At 37.8% G+C, this 13,070-nt stretch overlaps 1 protein-coding gene across 11 annotated transcripts in view; it reads left to right on the forward strand.

Moving 5' to 3' along the window:
* The window catches only part of PHLDB2 (pleckstrin homology like domain family B member 2), a 140,570-nt gene extending 128,526 nt beyond the window's left edge, over positions 1-12,044 (forward strand). For all 11 annotated transcript variants that reach the window (XM_042810690.1, XM_042810685.1, XM_042810684.1 and 8 more), the window contains 6 exons: positions 1,520-1,727; positions 4,632-4,722; positions 5,731-5,877; positions 7,497-7,716; positions 9,331-9,416; positions 10,140-12,044. In XM_042810690.1, the coding sequence (XP_042666624.1) occupies positions 1,520-1,727; positions 4,632-4,722; positions 5,731-5,877; positions 7,497-7,716; positions 9,331-9,416; positions 10,140-10,280 (893 nt within the window). In that variant the 3' untranslated portion in view covers positions 10,281-12,044. The remainder of the gene's footprint in view (positions 1-1,519; positions 1,728-4,631; positions 4,723-5,730; positions 5,878-7,496; positions 7,717-9,330; positions 9,417-10,139) is intronic.
* The last annotated feature ends 1,026 nt before the right edge of the window (positions 12,045-13,070 follow it).

A 13,070-nucleotide genomic window follows, 5' to 3' on the forward strand; every position in this document is an offset into this window, starting at 1 on the left:
ATGGCAAGTACAATTCTATTAGTTCATTGGAAACCAGCCTAAACTGTCTGCAGAAAGTCTTTGTACTGCATGGAGGGAAGTGCAGTGGACGAATGAGGAAAGAACTGATCTGCCTCGGGAATGCTTGTAGGCATCATTTCCTTAGTAATATGCTTTAATTGCACAGCTTTAGTCATGCTTTTATGACACTTCTCTTTGGAGAATATTACAACCTTTCTAAGGTGGAGCTGTGGTTCTTTGGCCCCTGAAGTGAAATTCTCCCTGCTCTGACATGTCCCAGAACATAGCAGACATAGAGTAAACTCATGTAGAGAATAAGGCAGGAGAGCATTCCTAAAATGCCTAAAAGCAGCATCTTGATGGTGTCCTGTAAAAATCAGTATGTGAACAGTGCTGCATTTGGATATTTGTCCATATATCTCCCATGATGGTGTATTACTTAAATCTGTTTTCCTGCCTGAATACGAGGTTTTCCTTTAGTCTAACAGCCATTCTTAGTCGCCAGCTCAGCCACAAGCTCATTTTGGTCAGAATTGTGCAGAGAATACTATAAACTCTTAGCATCAAAACTGTGAAGAAGTGCTGTTCTTGCATGGATTCAAAGAAAAGGTGGGCAGTGAAGTTGCATTCATATAAATTGAACCTTAAAATGTCTAAAATAATGTGAGCAGTTAAGACGACAGTTGTCTTTCTACTCTGCTCTTCATTAGATAAACTCAAAAACCTTTCTATAAGTCTGTATAAATAATGCTGCTTTATTTACCAAAGACATTGGACAAGTTTGATAAAAATAATTTGGAAGAAATGTTTATAAAGGAGACTTGGAAAAAAAAAAAAAAAAAAAAAAAAGAAATTCTCTGTGGTCAAGAAGGGTGGGTTTTTAAAAGGGATGACTTCATAGAAAAACTAAAGAGTAAAGAACTTAAATATTGCAGAACTTCATTTATGCTTTTATTTCAAGTCACTGAGCTCTAGGGATCTGTGTTAATCCCATGGATTGCACTGCAGTTTCAAAATTCCAGGGAAGTACCCCCATGCTAGTAACTGATGAAGTGACAGGTAGCTTGTATTATTTCAGCTGAAACTAAAAGTTGAAAGCACAGTTATCAGAAACCAAAGTTCCCCAAGCAGACAAAAAGTAATGCACATTCAATAAGCAGCCAAACAAAAACTGATAAAGCCTTTGAGTATCAAGAGTTTCTTGTTTTTTTAAGACCTTAATTGGTGCTAATTCTGAATTCAGCTACTTTACTTTCAGGATTACATCTAGTTTATGTGTATTACATTTTTTAAATATACGTACAATAATGTATCTTGAAAAGTCAGCTGCACTCACCTGCGTATGTTTGTGTCTGTCTTAGAAAAAAATTGTTTTTAAGGGCCTTAATTCAGTCATGATAGTATCTTGATCACAGAACAATTAAATCTAAGCTGGTATTCAAAATGCTTGTGCTTTTAACACACTGTGCTAAGTCACAGAATTTCTGTGTAATATATATGTCTCCTCTGAACTCTACAGGGTATAACCATCAACGTATATGTGAAAACCAAAGGCAGAAATCTCCTGAATTCTACAGCAGAACAGCATCTGAATCCAACGTGTATTTGAATAGCTTCCATTACCCAGATCGTAGCTACAAGGACCATGCCTTTGATACATTAAGCTTAGACAGTTCTGACAGTATGGAGACAAGCATATCAGCATGCTCACCAGATAACATTTCCAGGTAAATAATCTTCACTTCTGTTGTGTGATGGTCATAAGATTATAATTAAACAAGAGAACCTGTAAATGTTGATGCCATGTAATGTAATTGCTGCTAACTGGCAGAAAAAATGTAAGATCATTAGATAGATATAATATTTGTGTAAGCCTTCAGATATAATGACTGTCTTGTCAACATACAATATTTAAACATATTTAAAGATGGAAGATAAAAAAAATTGGAGAGACTTTGAAATGAGGAAGGCCACTCAGAAATCAGTGTCTGTCCTGAGCATCAATGATGAAATCACTGACACTCTTTTCTGAGTGGGATAATTTGTGAGCTTCCTGTGAGAGGAAATTTCTTTTAAGATATCTGCCAGGGCTGAAGTACATTCATTCCGTATGTCCAGCATATTAACTTGCTGGATGCTTATGCTGAAATGCTTAGGAATCCTCTGGCAATTCTTTTTGCCTGTTGCCTTCTCTTTTCTGGGTCAGTAGAAATGAAGAGCTGATACTGAAAGGCATAGAGCTTTCCACTGCTTTTCTTATCCTCAGAGACTGCCAGCCCAGATGCTGCAGTTGGAAGGAAAATTAAGAACTTTTATTTAAAAAACAAGCAAGCAAAAAGCAAAAGCAACTGAGTCTCAAAATTGTGCCCCAACAGTTTTCTTCTCACAGTCTGCTTTTAATGAATGTGCTTTCCTTTCTGCATACGGTTCTGTGCCAAGAGGTTCACAAGCATCAGTGGAGGCTGATAATTAAATAAAACATCCTCACAGGATTCAGAATCTCTGGTGAACACAAGGATGGCTTTTTGGGCTAGCTGTTGTTTTATTCAGCATCTGTTTCCTGTAACCACAGGAACCCATCAACCCACAGATTTCCTCTTTTAGTCTATCACTGCAATGTTAAGAGCTTAGAAAATACCCATGGCATGGATTCTGCTGGCTAAGATTTTGCTTGTTTGCAAAATCACATTTGGACTCAGGTTCTGAGGATTTTTGTTTCAAATAGATACATAGATAGTTTCTGGTAGCCACACACAGCTGGGAATTATTTCTGCGGTGATAAGTACATCAAAGATGAAAGAATTTAACTAAGCTGAAGCATTTTCCCATTTTTATATGGGAAAACCTACTTCAATTAATCAAATTCCAGGTTGCTTGTTAAAATTCAATAAATAAATTTTTGCTTATGGCCCTGTTGCTTTTGTGGCCTGAATGAATTTGCACTGTTCCCATTGTATCTCAGTCCTTCATAGTCTGTGTGCTAGTGAGTAGCACAAATAAACATGTCACTTGGCACCCACTGCTGCTTGAGTGATCAGTTAGCATTTTCAGAATAACCCCAGGTCAAGTTTCTCTGTGCCCTAAACATTTGAACCCGTTCAGTTTCCTTGCATTGTCTATTGACTTTGGCAATGACAACACAGCTAGTATTTAATATAAACTGTTTTTCCTGAACAGCATAAAATAAAAAATAAAATAGAGTGCATGTCATAAGAATGCCAAGTTGTTAAACTGAGATGAAGCACCAAAATATGTATTGAAAGAGAGATGCATAGTATTGCTTTTTGGCTGCCTATAGGCACGAGATAGTGCCCTTTGCAAGAAAGAGAATGCATTTTGGCAGGGGTTTTTCAGAATGCTAGCAGAGTATCTGAAGTGAATACTTCCACTCCTAAATACTTATCTTCCTGTGGAAATGAAGAGTGAGATGGAAGCACCTTCTCAAAGAGTACAGAACAACCTCTATATTATCAAATGAGTATCTGCTGAGCCACAGTGGAGTTTACTCAACAGATTAAAATTCTGACAGATCATATGAAATAGGAAATCACTCCTTTGTGTTGGGCTTGTTTGGATTATTAATTACTAATTAATTATTAATTAAAGCATCAAATTGTGAAACACTAGGGTGCCTATATTTTAAGCAAAACATCACTATGAATCAAAGGGCATGAAAGGTATTCTGCACATCACGCGTCTGTGACATTTTAAGGCATTTATAAGTGTTTGAGGGAACAATTAATCATTGCATTAAGCTGGAACATTCCACAGCAGTGAGTATGGTAAATCTGTAAAATAAGATTTAATGAGAAAATCGCATAAATTGAGGCTAGAAATGTAGCAAGTCTGTGTACTGAGCCTGTGTGGTGATCTAGCAGCAACTACAGGGTGCACTGTAAATCTGTTTATCATCTACACATTAGGATCCCTTTGCTCTGAAGCGAGATACCATTGCAGAGCTTTTGGGTCCAGTATGCAGAAATGACACCACCTTTAACAGCAAGCTGAAAGTGTCATACAAGCACCCTTTTATTGCAAGATAGAGCCAAAATGGCAAAGATGATAGCTATGTTGTGATGGTCCAGGATCTAGCACGCTTTGGGATCACCTTTATTTCCTTGGCTTGCCAGTTATTTTAACTACCAGACACTATCTGACACTGCTCTGTCACTGAATAGCTTTTAGAGATACTTAGTAGTCCACCTTATTTGCATCAAGTATTTTCTGATGATGAGCTTAGCGGGACAAAATGGATGGTCCATAGCCAGAAAGTTCTAAATCATATTTTTAGCTGCTACTCATGCAACCTCTGACAATCAGTAACATGTTCTGTTAGAACATAATAACTGCTTTCATCCATATTCTGTTATCTGAGAGAAAATGATGGATCACAGTGGACTGTCAGGATCCATTTTAAGTACTTGAGTCTATATTTTTCACAACTCCATGTGGAGAATGTGTATCATACACTTTATAAGTCATTTCTGTTAGTGGCCACTGCACTGAATTGGATAAGAAAAGTATCAACTCAATTCACAAATGGTTTGTGCGGTTTTAAATGTCAAGTATTCCTTTAAATAACTGCTGTATTGTTGTTTGTTTCGTGTTTTGTTGTTTTTTTTTCCATACAGCGCTAGCACATCAAATGTTGCAAGAATAGAAGAGATGGAGAGACTTCTGAAACAAGCACATGCTGAAAAGACTAGGCTGCTTGAGTCCAGGGTAAAGTTAAATTTTATGAGTAAAAATAGGAATGGACATTTTAGTTAGGTAATACCTTCCTAAAGATTGGACCCTAAATAGCTTACTCTTAATTGAGGCTTAAAAGAATTGCCTCTCCTCCTTTAGTTTGGTCTGGTTTTGTTCTCATGCTACATAGTTGATCCCATACACATTAACTGCTGTTTCAGTGGATTAGCTCAGAGAGTTGTGATCGGTGGCATAGAGTCTAGTTAGAGGCCTTTTATTAGTGGTGTTCCCCAGAATTTGGTGCTGGATCTGGTCTTGTTCAGCATCTTCATCAGTGAGTTGGATGAAGGGGTAGAGCCCACCTCACCAAGTTTGCTGATGATAAAAAGCTGGGAGGAGTGACTGATACACTAGAAAGCTGCACTGCCATTCAGCGAGACCTGGACAGACTGCGGAGTTGAGCAGAGAGGAACCTGATGAGGTTCTACAAAAGCAAGCTTATGGGAGAAATAACTGTGTGCATCAGTGCAGGTTAGAGGATGACCTGCTGGAAGAGTGCTCTGCAGAGAAGGACCTGGGGGTCCTGGTGGACAACAAGTTGGCCCTGAGCCAGTAGTGTATCCTTGTGGTCAAGAAGGCCAACGGTATCCTAGGATGTATTAAAAAGAGCATGGCCAGCAGGCCAAGGGACATGAAGGGAAATTCTTAGAGACCTGGGACTGTTCAGCCTAAAGAGGGGAAGACTGAGAGGGGATTTGATCAATGTTTATAAATATCTAAAGTGCATGAGTCACAGAATCATAGAATGGCCAGGGTTGGAAGGGACCTCAAGGATCATGAATCTCCAACCCCCTGCCACATGCAGGGCCACATCATTTCTAGAGTGGTGATATTTGCATTTCTAATTCCTGTTCTTAGTCCACTTTGCTGGATGTATATTGCTGCTGACCAAAGAGGCAAAAAGGAGTTTAATCCTAGCTAGAAATGACATATGAGGTACAGTTTCACATATAATTGTCCTGCATTTGGCCTGTTATTTAGGAACGGGAGATGGAAGCTAAAAAGAGAGCTCTGGAAGAAGAGAAGCGTCGTAGAGAGCAACTGGAAAAAAGACTGGAAGAAGAAACTAGCCAGAGACAAAAACTAATTGAAAAAGAAGTGAAGATACGAGAGAAACAAAGAGCACAGGTGAGATACATTGACGTGAAATTTTTTTGGTGCAGGACTCCTGCTATAGATGAAGTGAGTGTACTTCTGCAAATGGTAAACAGAGTGACTTCCATTTAAATAAATGGATTTAGTATTTCTGAGGTGCATCTGTGTCATTAGGAGTATGTTTGAGCCATTGGAGTCTTAGATGTCCGTGTATTTATTTAAAACTAAATATTAGCTTAGATCTATTCAGCATCTTCTATCTAAAGAATTGCTGCTTCCCAAATGTTTGACTGGAAAAAAAAATAAATAAAAAGAGATAAAGACACCTGTTTCTTTATTCAGCTACAATTAAGAGGATCTGCATGGCACAGCAAATAGTCTAGATTGGCAGGAAGACAAAACCTACCTGTCAGAAAGAGTGATCATTTTCTTTGTTTTTTTCTTTCTTTTATACAGTGACACCCAATTTCCAAAGTTTTTCCCTCCTGTACTTCCTGATGGTTAGAAATGTCAACTAGGGGAAGGAACTCCATACTTGCCAAAGCTAGTTCCAGCTTGTATCATAAAAGACTGCATAATTTTAGAAGGGTGTTAAGAGTTCTTGCAGGCAACACAGCTTCCATTGCTCAAAGAGATTAGTTGTAGTGAATGCAATGAGAGAAAGTCCCTTAGATTTGTGACTCACAGTGGTATTTAAAATGCTAACTATAGGCGTGGAACAGGGGCAGATTAGGTTATCAATGTTCTCTGAAGTCAGTGTACAGAAACTGCTTGCATGGGTCATTCAGGGCAGCTAACCTAGGCTACTGTTCTGAACAGCCCTATGTTGTATGTCTGCCCTGACTGCAGCATGAGCCTTGGGAAATGAGTGGTCTTCTGCATTTAAAATGAATTTCTGTGCCTAGACCCTCTAGGTATAGAAAGCAGGCATGCTCCCTTTTAGCTGGCAGAGATCCCAAATCACTCCTACTTGTTCTCCCAACTTATCCTGTCTGCCTTAATACAGACATTGTCCTGAACTGTGACCAAGAATGAGGCACCTTTCCTGTGCTGCTTTGCTATCTCTTGCAAAGGGATACACTTCAGCAATCTGTACTGTATTGCTGACTGCAAACCAGATACCATGTTTAACTAGTTCAAAAGTAGTTCTGTTTTGTTTACAGCAGTATTTGTTAGGTTACAGTTCACTCTTTCTTCCTAATTTTCCCATAATAGTATGTTCTTGCTATTTATATTTACATGAAGATACCTTAGCACTTAGATGAGTTAGATGTATCTAGCCCAGAGAGGTAATAGGTTTGCTTAACCTCCTGCCAGTGAAGTTCTCACACTTCATATAAAGCATTAACACCCCTTTCACATTTAACGCATATTTTAGTTCTAAACCAGCTATTCTGTTTTGCCAGCTTATCAACTGATGATTTCAGGAGACTTCCATGTTCTAAATTCACTTCTATAAAGGTGCATACACTTCTTAAAAGTAATTTTTAAGGATCTTTCATTTAAAGAAAACAGGCTGCAGCAGAACTTATTTCTGTTATCATCATTGTGAGAATGTATGGGCAGTTGATGAGTAGACCTTGTACTAGAAAGGGTGAAAGAGAAGTGAAGACTTCCATTCAGATAATAAGATTTTCTTTCCTTTGTTGCAGGCTCGTCCATTGACTCGCTATTTGCCCATTAGAAAGGAAGACTTTGATCTACGAAGTCATATTGAAACAGCTGGTCACAACATAGAGACCTGTTACCACATCTCCCTCACAGAGAAGACCTGCCGAGGCTTTCTGATTAAGATGGGAGGGAAAATTAAAACATGGAAAAAACGATGGTTTGTTTTTGACAGAAACAAGAGGACTTTTACATATTATGCAGGTAGGTTGCGGAATCGATGTTAGGCTACATCTGTCCCTCTATTTTCCTCTCAACTCAGTTGTGTTATGAACATACAGGGAGTCCCAAGTAAAACTTATATTTCCATTTTATTGAGTATTTTACTTGCACACTTGGGGATGGTCCAGTTCTTTCTTATAGAGTTTAATACTAATTGCCAAATGATGCAGTAGTGCCTAACAGTCAGAGGGAGACCTGGATACGCAAGAAGAGGAAGAAAGATCATTAGATTTCTAGTACACAGTATATTGGCTCCACATAATCTATTTTTAAATGTTACATACTTCCCGTAATGACAGAACAATTTATTGTACCCTTTGTAGAAGAGTAACATTTATGATATTTACCATTAAAATTAAACCAAATGTTTCTGCAACCCCTAATCTGATGTGCTGAGAAGTGTTTCAGGGTATTTAATGCCTTGAAAAAAAAGTAGACTTGGCATTTGCCACGTTTTGAGAGTCTAAGGAATTTCAAAATGAACAACTTGTAACAATTAAGTTTTCTGTAGACTAAAATGTGTTATGGTAACTGGAGCCATTATATAAACACTGCATTGTTACCTTAGGTCAAAACCAGATTTGGAATTTAAGAACTTGCATATCTCACAGAATGCTGTGCAAATCTATACGTAAGTTTAATGTAAGTTTCAGAGGAAGGCAGAAAAATGGTAATTTTTAAACATCACAAGAGAACATCTGGTACCACAAAAACCCAAGCAATTCCATTTCTTTTTATGATATTATTGCTTTCCAGCAAGTCATGAGGAACTTAAAAGTTATGCATCGCTCATCATCTTAAAAATACATTGTTGGAATTAATTACATACCCAGTGATGATTCCTTACAAATTTGCAGTAATTCTTGGAAGAATGTGATGAGCAAACATTCCGTTTTACTTTGTTCTTAACATCTGGTTTATTGGTTAGCAAAGCCTATAACATACAGTAGTGTCCTCATCAGGTATGATTTTTTTTTTTCTTAAACAGTTAACAGTTTTGGTTTTGAGTGCTGCACAACTGCCATAATGCAACTTCAGCTACCAAAGAAAACTTCTCCTAAGTCACAAGGACTCCAGTCCAGCAAACAGTTTCATAAGAATTCTGTACTAGCTGGGCAAAAATGCAGCTGCTTGTATGAGTGAGGATCTGCCCACATCTTAATTGTACAGTAGACTTACAAAAAAGCATTTGTAAATTATAAGAGTAAGTGCTAAGCGAATGTAAGGCTTTTGCTGTCAAATTGTATTTCAGATTTGCTTTTCATAGTGTTCCCCTGAAGGAAAACTGTGGGCCTTAGCCTGCTAGCTGTGTTGTAAGACTTCATCAGTATCTGAAGTCTGGTTTTCATGGAACTGGAAGTCTGCCTTAAAAACAGTCAAATTGAAGAAGCCTTTCCTCAGAAAGCAGGCAGAAAAGAAGAGCAAGTAGGAAGTGTATCTCTTGAGAGACTGAAGATTTCTGGGGAATTTCACAAGCAGAAGTGTTAATCCAGTTACTTATCTGCTGAACGTGTATGAAAATGCTGAATAATGTTTTGCCTCTTGAAGAACCATCCGTATCAGTTTTCAAAAACTCTTCTCTCTTCTCCATTCCAGATAAACATGAAACTAAATTAAAAGGGGTAATTTATTTTCAAGCTATTGAAGAAGTCTATTATGATCACCTAAAGAATGCATATAAGGTAAGCTTTGTTATTTTGGCTGAGTATCTTGTATATGGCAGTACTCTAAGTATGACAACTGCAGTAAAATCAAAGGGCATTGACATTATAGAAAACAACAAACAAACAAAAAAATAAAACATAATGGAGGCAAAGGAAGATGAGGCCAGAGCAGTGATAAGCATTGTTCTTTTATACTGTTGAAGCAGAGATAATAGAGCCTTCCTGCCACATGATGGCCCCACATTGACATCTGCTGTGAGGAGTGCCATAGTCTGCTGCCACTAAAATTAGTAGCTCTGGCAAATTTAAGAAATGGCTGCATGCAGCTATCATAGGGAGGGAGGTACCTGCTACGTGCTGCTCACATCTGCAATTTAGATGATCAGTCTGAATATGAACAACCTGAATGTCTTTAATGTGTGGATTTGTGAAAGCCAAAGTGGTTTTGACCGTTGGACATAATCCCTGCTGAAGGGGACTTGTTTGGGCATGAAGCAGCAGTTTGGACGCCTGTACTGGTATGTGATAGTCTAATGGAAATATGAAAACATTGATACTGGATTTGCATATACTTTAAACACATCTTTGTTCCCAGTGCTGCAGTGTAGGGTGCAGTGCCTTTCTCCCCCTTAACCGTGCCCTAAATCTCCTTGTAAGTAATTTTATTTCTGTTGCCAATAAATAGCTTTGATTTTTCATTGCTTTGATATCTTTCTTTCTGCTGCTTTTTTTTTCTTTTAGAGTCCCAACCCACTACTCACTTTCAGTGTTAAGACACATGACCGAATATACTATATGGTCGCTCCTACACCAGAAGCCATGAGGATATGGATGGATGTTATTGTTACAGGCGCAGAAGGCTACACCCACTTCATGTTGTAACAAAATGGGGCAATAGGGCATACTGCAATAACGTTAATGTATGAAGTCAGCCATATGTAGTAAAATCTGAAAAGCCACATAAAATAACAATGAATACTCTGAAATATCTTCCTTATGATGTGCAGCCAAAGCCTCAGGATGGAAGGGTTTTCTAAATGCACTGAAAAGGGGGACTTGCTACTTATTTTAGTTGATCTTTCTAGACACAAAAGAGCTAAAGCTCTTGAGAAAGTCACAGTGCTCCGAAACAAATAAACTGGCCACTTATATGACATCTTGATTCAATGATAATTTTGTACCAATTGTCTTAAACAGAGAACATCTTCATCAATAGTTTACAAATGTGTGTTCTCTCATCAGTATGCAAAAATTCTAGTATCAGAACAAAAAGGTGTAATAGCATATATTTTAATATGCCACATTTGACATTTATAGATGATTAGGTGACTTTTAAAAACTTTTAGTCAAGTATTTTATAAAACCATGAATTAAAAAGCTGCCCTAAGGTACACACGGTTCTTGCCTTAGTAGTTAAGTATTACAACAGAGCCAAAGAGTTATATGACTCCCTTATTGTAATATTTCAGATTGTTAGCTGTATTTAACTTCCTGTAGGGGGACAGTGCCAAAACTCTTCATGACTTGTACAAAACCATGTTAAACCACCCAGTGATACTGACTGTAAGGTTTAAGTCTATATCTATGAAGCTCAACAAGAAAAGGACAGCTTTATAAGGATGCATTTATCCACAAGGATAAGAAATGGAAACATGGATTAACTTTGTCAGTAGGAGGACTTTTGTAGTCTTCCGTGATGAATGGATTGAGCGGATTCTGGACACTGCAGCGATTTTATGTAGTCAAGACCCACCTGATGTGGTTCTGATCGTTCTCTGTGCCAAATGAACACTTGGCTGAAACCTCAAATGTTGGTCTCCATGAAGCAAGCATTGAAGTATCTACCTATCAAAATTTTTTTAAGCAATGTTTTTAGCCAAGGAGACTTTTAAAAAGTGTATCTACTCAGAATAATGCTATTAGAATAAAAATGGAAAGGCAAGCTCTAAGGGTTTACACTGAGCAGTGTATGGATAAATAGCATGAAAATTTTAAGTATCGGGGATTGAGACTCCAAAGACAGTAAAAACATGGAGGATACAGTGGTCTCCTATTTAAAAATTCCAAATTCCAAATCCTTGAGAAATACTGCAAAACTTAGGTGAATTGAACTTCAAGAAAGTCTCTTATTCTTCGACTTTAATGGGGTTCTATTTCAGTAATCGATACTTGTGCTATGTAATTTGTTTGTGTAATAAGAGAAAGCACGTAAGACATTTTTCACGATGAAAAGGTAATGGCTATTGATGAAGCAAATGAAAAACTGAAAGCAAAACAAGTTTGCTGGCAAAATATTTTTGTTGTACTGTTTCAACCCTGTATCTGTTAAGAAGGGGATGCACTCTTCCTTGTATGGTATACACAGGTGATATGGTTGCTCTAGCATGACATTTGTCAGTTTTGACTTGAACCATGAAAGAAGGGACAGTTGTCACAAGATAACTGTTATCATCTGTGCAGATCACAGTTTATAATCCAACAACTTTAAAACACTATCAGAATAAATTGCTTTGGTATATGTAATTATTATTTTTCCCTGACGTATCTTGATTTTACTTCTTAGTATAGTTATAAAGGTTTTCTAATCCTGATTTTTGTATCCTGCATGATGCAATGAAGGCATTTCAATAAACGTTTTTAAAAATACACTTGTTTTAAATGTTCACTTTATTCTTGATGCATTTCTGTTTGTCATTTAAATTATATTTTATGCATTTGTGCAAGCAATGTTGTGTTAATCAATAAAAGTTTAACCATTCCTTGTGTTTCCCCATAAAAGAGCTATGGAAAAAAATTTTTCAAATGAAGTTACAAGGGAAGGGTCTAGAAGGGAAGACATATGAGAAAGGGCTTAAAACTAAGCTATCTCAGCTGAAACTAAGATAGTATCTACCCTTATTCCATACTGTTTACATCACTCTCAGATCTCACAGTTTCCCATAATCCCAACTAATTGCCATTGCCTATCTTGCTTTGTGATTTATACACACACCTATCATTCTTCTGCTCTGTAGGCCATCCCTGTATAACGTCTGTGCAGTTCATTAGTCCATGACTTTGGGCTCCACCTGCCATAAGAGTCTCTCAGGGCAGGAGAGATGATGGATGGTATGGATTACTGCATGCTGGAGATAGCCCTGGTTCCATCAGAATTTATTATTCTTTAAAATAAATATAAATAAAATAAAAAATGGAGTCCTATGGAACTTCACTAGTGACCAGTCACCAGCCTGATGTAATACCATTTCCAGTAACCCTATGAGCTCAACCCATCAGCCAATTATTCACCCACTGCATTGTGTTTTTTGTGTTTTTGTCTAGCATTATGTCAGGCGCTTTGCCCAGATGGAAGTTGTAATGAGAAACAGTACTTAAAGCTTTGCTGAAATCAAAAAAGATCACATCTATGGTTTTCCCTAGGTAAACTAGGTGGGCAATCTTAATGTGAGATGATTGAGATCATCATCTGGCTCACCCAGTTGCTTGCAGTCACCAGCTGAGCTGGGGCTGGCTTCAACCCTCATACAGGCTGGGAATGAGACCATTTGCTTTGTTAGAAATCTCTGAAACCACGGCACAAATGCACTCCACTGAAAAAGGCCCCTACCCAGCAAGTAAGGCCGCGTGTGAAACGCAAGACTTGCACGTCGCTTCGATCCCCAGAGCCATTAA

This window comes from Centrocercus urophasianus, unplaced genomic scaffold, assembly GCF_019232065.1.
Source record: "Centrocercus urophasianus isolate 14NV4802_14NV808 unplaced genomic scaffold, USGS_Curo_1.0 seq_12, whole genome shotgun sequence".
Lineage (NCBI taxonomy): Eukaryota > Metazoa > Chordata > Aves > Galliformes > Phasianidae > Centrocercus > Centrocercus urophasianus.